This window comes from Lipotes vexillifer, unplaced genomic scaffold, assembly GCF_000442215.2.
Source record: "Lipotes vexillifer unplaced genomic scaffold, Lipotes_vexillifer_v1.1 scaffold213, whole genome shotgun sequence".
Lineage (NCBI taxonomy): Eukaryota > Metazoa > Chordata > Mammalia > Artiodactyla > Lipotidae > Lipotes > Lipotes vexillifer.
In genome coordinates, this window is record NW_006780610.1 from 7,614,460 (window position 1) to 7,625,952 (window position 11,493).

An 11,493-nucleotide genomic window follows, 5' to 3' on the forward strand; every position below is an offset into this window, starting at 1 on the left:
GGCTCCCGCGTTTGCCAGCTGTGGGACTTGGAAGAGCAACACAGCTTCTCTGCCTTGGTCTCCTCAGGGTTATGAGAATTCATTGTGTAGGGTATGTGAGAGCTCCCAGCACCGGGCTCCATAAATGTGAGTCTTCCTTCCCCTCCACACTAGCAGGGCGGAGAGGCCCGTGACACTGATCCTTGGCACCCAGTTCAAGTTCAGAGGCAGCAGAGTGAGGCTTCTTTCTTATCCATCATTCACACCAGCTCCCTGGCTGGGTTATCCCTTTACCTGTGCCCCACCCTGTCCCTCAGCACATTCTAGAGGGTTGTCCACTCCAAAGGAATCCAGGGCCTCTGTCGACCCCACAGGAACTACTGTGCACAGACAAAATCAGGGAGAATTCAAGTAGCTGAGCGTGAACAATTCAGGGTGCATCTGTCCTTATCAACAGCCTACTTTCTTCTAAAAGTCCAAGGTTAGGGACCCAGGTATTTCCTCATTTTTGTTATAGTGGACACAGCATAGAAAAACTTACAAAAAGTTCTCCGTGGGCTTGTGCCCAGCCATGAACTAACCCCCCTTGTTTACAGTTTGCAGAACATTGCCTCTATTTGGACTGGAAATCAGGAAGGCTTGACTTTATTCCTGGCTCCACCTCAAGTCAATGTCTGACCTTGTGTAGGTCTCTCCCCAGCTTGAGAGCTCAGTTTCTTCACCTGCGGAATGAGGGGCTTGGAGTGTGTGACCTCTAAGAATTCTGTGACGTAGTGAGCAGCTATTATTACCCCCAATTTACAAATGAGGAAATGAGGGCCAAGGAAGGCAGGAGAGCCTGCCCAAAATTGCATGGCTATAATTGGGAAGAGAACCCAGTCCTTGTAGCTCTGCACTGACTGCTCCAGTGGGACCGCAGGGTGTTTCTGCCTCACACATGCATTTATAGAAATATGAAGGCATTCAGCCTTAAGTCCTTGGGAGAGTTAGTGATATCGAGACAGAAAGACAGAAACAACATTGTTGAGAGCATTGGCAGCTCCAGCCGCTGTCCCTAAGGAGCTTGGGCCCAGGTGAGCATGATATGGAGATGAGAAACCCACCATCTCAATCTGCCTTGGTACCCACACCCCTCTTGTTGGGCACACTTCTCACCCCATTAATGGGGCCCAGGTCTTGAAGGCTATGTCATTCTGACTCCATGTGACTTGCCCATAGAGTGATAGAGTGTGGACTCCAGAGTCACACAGACTTGGGTTCAAATCTCTGCCACATATTAGCTATGTGACTGTGGGTCTGTCGTTTACCTTTCTGAGCCTCGATTTCATTATCCACAAAATGGGAATCATATCAGTACCTAACCTCACAGAGTTAAATGAAATCATGCATGGGAATGCCTAGCTCTAGGCATAGAATATAAAAGGTACTCAATAAATGGCAGTGTTAATAATAATCATCATCATTATCATGATCATCACTATTATTATATTTAGAGATTGCCAGGATCCATATGAAATCACCTCAGTCCTAGGCCAGATCTCTGGTCCCTGCTCTTCAGCATTCACCTGCGCCAGGACCAGGTGAAGGAGGCCCAGCCCTGCCCTGGGGCATCCTTGTTCCCGAGTTCTCCTGAGTAAGTCTGCCCAGGAGAGCGCTTGCTTCTGTGTGTGTCCTGGCCACTGTGCCCCTGATGCCCTCAGATGAGACATGAGACCCTTAGGTGCTTGCTCAGACCATGGTCCAAGGCCTCATTGACTAGAGAGCAGACATGGGCCTGGGCGAGAGGATCTACTGCTAGGCCCTGGCCAAGGGGCTCGGGTGGGACAGGCTCTTTGCAAGGGGCCGAGTGAACAAGAAGGCACCTTCCACCCACTCATAGGGCTTTTGATAAATTGTGGAATATAGCAATGTGTAAAAATTGTGGGTAACGTACATGTGCCGTTTAAAGAAGAATAAGATGAACACCCATCGGTGAGCCTAAGAAAAAGAACACCAGTGCCTTTGAAGCCCCTGTGCACTACCCCCAACACGTTCCCCCTGCCTGACCCCCAGAGTTAACCACGGTCCTGAATTTTCTGTTAACCATTCATTGCTTTACATTATAATTTTACCTCATAGGTGTATGTCTCCAAAAATATATACTGTTTCATTTCACATGTTACTTCTGTTATGTAAATAGAATTGTTCAATAAGTGTTCTTCTGTGACCTGCTTTTTTCACTCATAATTAAGCTTTTGAAATTCATGCAGATGCATGTGACTAGATTTAGTTCATTTTTCAATGCCGTCTAGTATTCCATTGCGTGAAAATAGTGATTTATCTAGTCTACTCTTAATAGGCATTCAAGTTATTTTATTTCAAACAATATGAGCATTGTTGTACATTCCTTCTTGTGGACAAGAGTTTCTCTAGGGTACATGCCTGTGTGGAATTGTGAGGTTGTAAGTATTCACATATTGTTTTACTAGGTAATGCCAAATTGATCGCACATTATAACAATTTACACCCTTCCTAGCAACAGAGGTAGAGCTTCTGTTGCACTACGTCCTTGCCGACGCTGGGCTTTATTGGACTTTTAAATTTTTGCCAGCCTGGTGGATAGCATTTCACTTTTATGTTGAAGATGAGGATGAGCATCCTTTCGTATCTTCATTATCTATTCATTATCTATTCATTATCTATTCATTATCCTTAAAGAATAAGTATGTTTTATTGCTTCCTGCTCTGTGAAATGCCTGCTCCCCATACAGCTTTCTTCCCCCAAGAAGAGATAACAAACAAGTAAGTAGACAAATAAAATCTTTGCAACTTGTAATATGTGCTAATGAAAGAAACAAGTAAGACAGCAAATGGAAAGGTACAGGATCTACTTCATGTAGAATAATTGGGGGAAATGTGTCTTAAGAGTTGGTATTTGAGACGAGAACTAAAGAAAAAGAAGGAGGCCGACTTGCAAAGAGCAGGGATTGGGGATGGGATGGGGGAAAGAATGTTTGCCTTTTTATAGCCAAACGTTAGCCCTAAATAAATATCCTTTCATATGAGAACCAAAAAGAAAAAAATACCTTAAGGAGACTTATGGCAATATTCTACAGTATTTTTTTTTTTAATGACAAAATAGGATTAGAATTGCAGACAAAAATGCCCTTGGAAACTTATAGTTTAGGAAATAGAAGGAAATTTTGGAAAGCATCTGCTTCCAGCCTAAGAGTCTAGGTAACATGGACTCCAAATAAGAGCTATCTGGCTGAGAGATTAATAAAAGGGGAAATCTTACCCCACCTGATAGGATGCAGTGAGAAGGACCCAGCATCACTTCTGTAGCCGTCCCATCAAAGATGTACAGCCTGAATCTAATCATGAGGAATCAGACAAACCTAAACTGAGGGTAATGTATGTAATACAGTGTTACATCCTAGAAATTAACTGGCATATAATTTTCAAAAGTGTAAAAGTCAGGAAGGTCAAGGAAAGACTTTAGAACTGTTGCAGACTAAAGGAGACTAAGAAACATGACAACGAAATGCAACGTATGGTTCTGAACTGGATGCGTTTGCTATTAAAGACGTTATTGAGACAAGTGGTAAAACTTGGATGACATAAGCAAATGAGCCCTGCCCACTAGTTAGCATGTTAACACATAATGGAGTCAAAACTGTATCAGTGCCTCACCCCCCAGGGGAACAAGGGAGATGGAGACAAAAGGAAACAGGAGTCCTGAATGGCCCCCTGCCCTAGAGTTCTTCAGCAATAACATGGTAGATGCAGTGTGTGTTTGGGGGTGGGGAGGGGAGGGGAGTTATCTGTAAACTATCAAAAGTCATACACAAAATGCTAGCAATGGCTATGCCCAGGTGGTGGGACTTGGGGAATTTTTGTTTTATTGCTTTTCAGTACTCCACCAGCTTTCTGCATTGACCAGAAATTTGTAATTTTTTAAAAGTTAATTTTAAAAATGTAATGGGAAATCACCCGATCAAACTAATAACCACAAACTATAAAATATCCTCACGGTGTTTAGGTGGAGATTTCTTTTATTGATTTTTTTTTCTGGGAAAGTTAAGTGTGTCCTAGAAGGTTTTAGAAGGTATGTTTTAAAGGTAAGCACGAGGCTGAGAATGGAAGGAATCAAATTTTTTTAAGCTCTATAAAGGAAAACATTGAGAATTGGCTAAATAAACATTTAATGCTTATACAAGTCAAAAGAGTGCCATAAATAGATGGGAGCAAATGATAAATTGGGAAATAATAGGCAAAGATCAATCTTAAATATATTGTACATAGAGTTTTTCAAATTTGTAGGAAAAATAGAGGCAAAGGACATGAATAGAATTAAAAAGAAAAATGTGGGAGGGAGGGAGGAAGACACAAGCGGGAGGAGATATGGGAACATATGTATATGTATAACTGATTCACTTTGTTATAAAGCAGAAACTAACACACCATCGTAAAGCAATTATACTCCAATAAAGATGTTAAAAAAAAGAAAAGAAAAATGCAGAGTCTAGTAACATATGAAAAAAATATTTAGCCTAACTGGTTGTCAAATGCCAATAAAAGAAAAGAAGTGTTACTCTGTTTGCTATCAAGGTGACAAAGATTAAAATTGATGACTATTTCCCCCGATGGCTCTAAGTTCTGTGAGGCAAGGACTGTGTCTCTTTACTCTTGCATCATCCACACCTAACACAGTGCCTGACCCAGGGCAAACCCCCAATAGATAATCATTAAAAGGATCAGATGAAAGAAGAATGAAAGCACCCAGGGTTGGAGAAACTGTCGTTCTGTGGACAGTATCTGTTGGAGCAATTTTCCTGGAAAGAAAAATGGAAGTATGTATCAAACACAGGCCTGGTCCTCCCTGGTTTATGTTAAATCAAGATTAAACCTGTCTGGTTACCCCAAGAGGGCTTCATAAAGCTATGTGTCACTCAATATGACGTGTTTCAGTGGACACATCTGTAGAAAAAATTAAAGTTAAATCCTCAAAACATAATACAACATTTTAAATAAAACTACATACAGGAGAAGTCTTAAGTTACATTCCAGATATGATTGGTAAAATGTCAGAATGCGACATGAATATTTGGAACAGGTGTTTCAGGTGCCACTGGCTCTGAGGTTATCCCAGAGTGATGTTCACTGTGAAGGATCCACCACCCAGCTCTGTCCCAAACATTCTCGCCATGCCTTTCGTATTTAGCCTTTGTTTCTGCCTAAGGTTTCCGTTTCAAGCTGAAAAGTCTACAGTGTTCATGGTGCAATATGCAATGCATAGAACTGCTGTTTTGTTACAAATGTACTAATCATGGGTGATCATGAAGTGATGCTTTAAGTATTTACCTTCTAGCATAGTGGTTTGTTGCATATATATAGGTATTTTGTAGTTTTCAGTACTTTTTGGGTCTTGGGTTATGCATTATAATTTTTTCCCATTTAAAGTAATGGGAAGTAGGCTCCTAGTAGCATCTTGACACAGAATGTCTGATTTCCAGGAATGGATTATTGATGTTCAGTGGGAGATGCCTGTAGTTTAAAAAAGTCATACACTCGGGCTTCCGTGGTGGCGCAGTGGTTGAGAGTCCACCTGCAGATGCAGGGGACATGGGTTCGTGCCTCGGTCCGGGAGGATCCCACATACCGCGGAGCGGCTGGGCCCGTGAGCCATGGCCACTGAGCCTGTGCGTCCAGAGCCTGTGCTCCGCAACGGGAGAGGCCACAACAGTGAGAGACCCGCGTACCGCAAAAAAAAAAAAAAAAAAAAGTCATACACTCTAATCATTCCTAGTTTTATAAAAAGAAAAAACTTCATAAAAGATGTATATATAGAAGGATGTTCATCACAGTTTCATTTTAAATTGCAAAACTTTGGAAATCTAAATGGTTAACAATAGAGTATCTGTTAAACAAATTTTAGTAGATTATATGATTAAATCCTATGAAGTCATTTCAATCATACTTTTGAAGGAATGTGATGACATGGGAAAATTATTGCAATATAATAGTAAGTGCACAAGGACCAACACAAAGTATGTCACATGGTGCAAATTTTGTAAAAGAAAAATCTATGTGCAGAAAATATATACCCTAAGAATTTACAGTAAAGTGTTAACAGTGGTTATCTCTGAGAAGGCAATGGATGAGTTTAATTTTCCTCTTACTCTCCTCATAGAAAATCTCAGGTTTTCTTTAACACATTAATGATAATGTGTTACATTTGTAAATTTAAAAACAAAATGCTATTTCAAAAAACATAGCAAGGGTTGAAGTGACTTTGGAAATAATAACAGCAACAGCAGTGGCAACAGCAGCTAACACATCCAGCACTCAACCACGTACCAGATAATGAAAGAAAGCCAAATTATGAGCCCACCCTGAACTTTGCCTCGATAACACCCTCCCCACACAGGCCAGTCTCTGCCCAGAGGGACGGCTTCTGATTTAGAAAATCCACTGAAGCCAGAGTGTTTAGCCAAAGGTCAGAAGAGAAACAAGCTGTCTTTGCTGGTCCCCCACGTAAACCACACACAGCATTTAGATGCTGAGTAGTGGAAAGAATATGGGATTTGAGAGCAGCCAGACCTGGATTCAAATCCTGTCTGTGCCACTTACTTCCTGTGTGACCTTAGAGAAGTAACTGAAGCTTTCTGAATCTTAGGTTCCTCATAAGTAGAGTGAGAACATCTCGCAGGGGGATCAGCTATTGTGAGAATTCAAGGTGACAGCGTGTGAAAATGCTTGACATATAGTAGGTGTTCAGTAAATGCTTCTCTCCCCTCCCTTCAGCACTAGGCACTGTCACTGCCTTCTTAGATCCTCTCCTTTATTGTTACTCTTGATATATGGTTCCTGGTTTTTGCATCAAAAGCAAATAAAAACAGATGGCAGCAGATAAGCAAAATAGTGCTTGACTAATCTTGCCTTGTGTACAGATAAGTACTCATTAATATCTGCTGTGTGGATAGATGAGGAGTGAGAACGTGAAGCACTGAACAAATGAATGGCCACGTGCCCCAAAAATGATGCTCTTACACCGACTTGTCTGCTTTTGTCTTTTCAGCTTATCCGCTCACCAAATGCCCTCCTCCCACCATCCTCCCCAATGCTGAAGTGGTCACAGAGAATGAAGAATTCAACATAGGTTAGACCTCCCAAACCAGCAAGGATGGGGCTGGCAAGGAGGGGCCGGGGAGGGGTGGGGCCTGGCCAGTGGGGCTTATCTCTGCCTCCTGTCCGTGGAGAGAAACAATAGGCCCAGTGCAAGAGGGTTGATATTCTGTCAACTGAGTTTCACCCAAAATACAACCACTCTTCTTTTTAGCCATACGTAGCCAGAGGAGCTAGGAAAGCAGTTTTCTTCCATGATTCAAGTCAGGATGTTTTGAGAAATATGTCCATGCAAGACACTATAAAAAGTTCCTAGAACGTGGAACACTGTTAGGCTCAGCAAGGCTGAGCTGTGAGGGGAGCCACAGTCATCTGGGTCATTTGACTGGAGTTGAGCCAGTAATTTAGTGTGAACAGAGCACTGATCGTCTTGCCTGGAAGTGGGTTCAAGCTACTAAGGGGTGCCAATCAGCCCTGCCCAGACTTCTCCAGGGAATCCCCGTACTGGTCTCTCCTTGACAGGTGACATCGTACGCTACAGGTGCCTCCCTGGCTTTACCTTAGTTGGGAATGAAATCCTGACCTGCAAACTTGGAACTTACCTGCAGTTTGAAGGGCCGCCCCCAATATGTGAAGGTAATCACACCGAGCCATGCCTTGGAGTTCCTCCAAAACATCTCCCCTGTTTTCCTTCTCTCTATATTCCCAGTCCCTGCCCATGAAGCAAGAAGTCACTTGGTAAATGTTTGAATGCGTGAGTGAACAAGTGCTCTAGATAGGTTCTCTGCTCTGCTCCTAGGTCCGGGGCTGTGATTTGGCTGTAGTGGCCACATTTATTTCTGTCTCCCTTCTGTCTAACTGACATTCCCTGGAAATGGCAGAAGGCTGTGGGACCTTGGTGGGAGTTGGGACTCATACACCAACCTTGTCTTACTGGAGGGCAGGTGCGTCCAAAACGCTATGTGCTGAACTAGGCAACCAAGAAACCATTGTCTTCAATCCACTGTGACGCCTTGATGAAAATGAAGGTGCTTCACCAAGTTATCCCAACTAAGACCAAAAACAATTCTTTCCACTCATGAGGCATCTGACCTGGGGCAAGATACCTAACTGTGCTATGCCTCAGTTTTCTCATCTGTAAAATAAGGATAATGATGTTACTTACGCCATGGGCTTGTTATGAGGAATTAAATGGGTCAGTAATGTAAAGCGCTTTGGAAAACTATGCCTGGCACATAGTAACTGTTCAGTGTGGGCTATTATTATTGCTATTAGTTTTACTACTGCTTCTAGTGCTGTTGCTACCAACAGATATTTAGCAGCCTATGGAGAAACAGGTCAGCTTCTCCTCCATCTCTAGGAAATCAAGAGTAGGGAGAATCTGCATTATGGATTATTGACGAGGAAGAGAGGGGCTACAAGCCCCAGAATTAGGCTGCTGATACACTGAGAAATACGGTATTTATTTCAGTTGACTGACCCACCCACATACCAAATGACCAGTCCCCAATAAAAGTGAACTTTCACCTTCATCTGCTCCAGAATCTCCTTAATTTGCTCCAGCCCAAGTTTCTCATCATCTCTGGCTCCGTTTCTATGTCTATGTGGCTCCAGTCTTCCTGGCTTCACTCCCCATTCTCAGCCTTGTGCTTTCCTCTGGGACTTGGTGTCATACTTGGGCTTCCCAAGGTGTGACCCTTCATAGTCTTTTTTATAATAGCAGCTTGATCGGCATATAATTCATATACTATGCAACTCATCCGCTTGAAGTGTATACTTCAATGGTTTTTAGTAGATTCAGAGTTTTGCAGCCATTATCACAATCAATTTTAAAACATTTTAATCACCCCCAAAAGAAATCCTGTAACCTTTAGCAGTCAGTTCCCATTTCTTTCCAGCCCCCTCAGTTCTAGGCAACCACCAAACTACTTTCTGTCTCTATGAATTTGCCTATCCTGGGTATTTCAGTATAAATAGAATCCTACGATGTGTGGTTTTTTGTGACTTCTTTCACATAGCATAATATTTTATAGGTTCATTCATGTTGTAGCATGTATCAGCACTTCATTCCTTTTTTGTTGAAAATAATATTCCATCGTACCTATACCACATTTTGTTTATCCACTTATCACTGATGGACACTTGAGTTGTTTCTACTTCTAGCTATTATGAATAATGCTGCTATGAGCATTCATGTACAAGTTATTGGGTGAAACATATGTTTTCATTTCTTTTAGGTATGTATCTAAGAGCGGAACTGCTGGGTCATATGGTAACTCTATATTTAAACTTTTGAGGAACTGCCAGAGTATTCTCCACAGCAGCTGAACCATTTTCTATTCCCACCAGCAGTGTATGAGGGTTTCAATCTTTCCACATCCTCTCTGTTATTATGAACTGTCTTTTTAATTATAGCCATCCTAGTGTGTATAATGGGTATCTCATTGTTGTTTTGATTTGTATCTTCCTGATGGCTAAGATGTTGAGCATTTTTTCATGTGCTTATTGTTCATTTGCATGAAGAAATGTCCATTTGGATCCTTTGCCCATCTTTAAGTTACTTATCTGTTTAATTATTGAGTTGTAGGAGTTTTTAATATATATTCTAGATACAAGTCCTTTATCAGATGTGTGATTTTCAAAAAATGTTCGCATTTTATGGGTTGTCTTTTCACTTTCTTGATGGTGTTCTCAGAAGCACAAATGTTTTTAATTTTGATGATGTCCAATTTATATATTTTTTGGGGGGGGGGGTGCTTGTGCTTTTGGTGTCATACTTGAGAAACCATTGCCTAATCCAAGGTCAAGAAGATTTACATCTATGTTTTCCTCTAAGAGTTTATACTTTTAGCTCTTACATTTAGAACTGTATCTATTTTGAGTTAATTTTTATATACAGTGTGAGGTAGGGGTCCAACTTCATTATTTTGCATATGGATATCCAGTGGTCCTGGCATCACTTACTGGAAAGACTATTCTTTCCCCATTGAATTGTTTTGGTACCCTGTTGAAATCTATTGACTATAAATTTGGGGTTTATTTCTTGATCCTCAATTCTATTTTCTTGATCTATAAGTCTATCCTTAGCCAGTACCACACTATCTTGATTACTGTAGCTTGGTCATATGTTTTGAAATCAGGAAGTGTGAGTCCTCCAGCTTTGTTCTTCTTTTTCAAGATTATTTTGGATATGCTAGATCTGCTGAATTTCCGTATGAATTTTAGGATCAACTTATCAATATCTACAAAGAAACCAGCCGGGATTTTTGTAGAGATTGAGTTGAATCCATAGACCAGTCTGGGTCTCACTGCCATCTTAACAATATTAGGTCTTCCAATCCATGAATATAGGATGTTTTTCCATTCATAACCTCTTCAGTGTACAACTTTCTTTTACATTTTGGCTTTTTCTTCTCTTTTCTGCTTCAGCTAATGCCTTGTCCAATGATATCCTAGTCTCCTATGACAAAGATCAGACATTTTTCTATCAGCTCAGAAGCGTGCTATAGCAACATAGAAAATTTGGTGAAATTCAAACCTAAAAACATCACAGTGCAATTATAGAACATCAAGGATAAAGATAAAATGTTAAAACCATCATGGAGAAAAGATAAATCAGACTCATAGCATTATTGCATCAACAATAATACCTATCAAAAGACAAAATGCAGCAGGAAAAATAATTGTAAACTGAACTTCTAAACCCAGCCAAATTATCAATTAAGAGTGAGAATGAATTAATGAAATCTTCAGACACACAGGGACTAAGTTACTACCTTACTAAAAGCATAATTAAAGGATACACTTCAGTGCATTAGTCAGGATAAGATAGGCATATGCTGCAATAACAAGCAATCCCCACATCTCAGTGGCTTAACACAACAAAAGTTTATATCTTCTTCAGGCAAACTTTTCTGTAGTCCAGGTAACTCTATAGAGCTGATAACTCAGTGATCCAGGCTGCTTCAATCTTGTGCTGCCATCTGAAAACTAGGCCCCTGCCTCCATCCTCCATTGCAGCAGAGGAAGAAAGAGAATGGACATTCACATAAGGGCTTTTCACTTCCTCAGCCCCAAAGTGACACACATTATTCTACTCACATCTAACTGGCCAGAAATAGGCACATGGATGGAAAGTGAAGTTTTTTATATGCTCAGGAAATAAAAGAAAGTCTGATACTGGTAAACACCAGAAATATCTACCACATTCAGCAAGAAAAAGATGAATACAGGTAGAATGATTCAGATGCAAAAATTAACAATAAGCTAAGAAATCAGTAAAATATGGTAGTAAATCTAAAATATATTGACTGTAGAAAATAAAATATCTGAAGACAATTTGAGAAATAAATGACATTGGAGAACCTATTTTAAAGAAAGAAAAAGAGCTGAGGACCCTTTCCTGCT

General features: G+C 40.9%; 1 protein-coding gene across 1 annotated transcript in view; it reads left to right on the plus strand.

Annotated features, from left to right (window-relative positions):
- CSMD2 (CUB and Sushi multiple domains 2) overlaps positions 1–11,493 on the plus strand; it is a 621,436-nt gene that overhangs the window by 517,317 nt on the left and 92,626 nt on the right. Inside the window, exons 46-47 of the mRNA XM_007453867.1 lie at positions 7,040–7,120; positions 7,609–7,722. Coding sequence (XP_007453929.1) covers positions 7,040–7,120; positions 7,609–7,722 — 195 coding nt within the window. The remainder of the gene's footprint in view (positions 1–7,039; positions 7,121–7,608; positions 7,723–11,493) is intronic.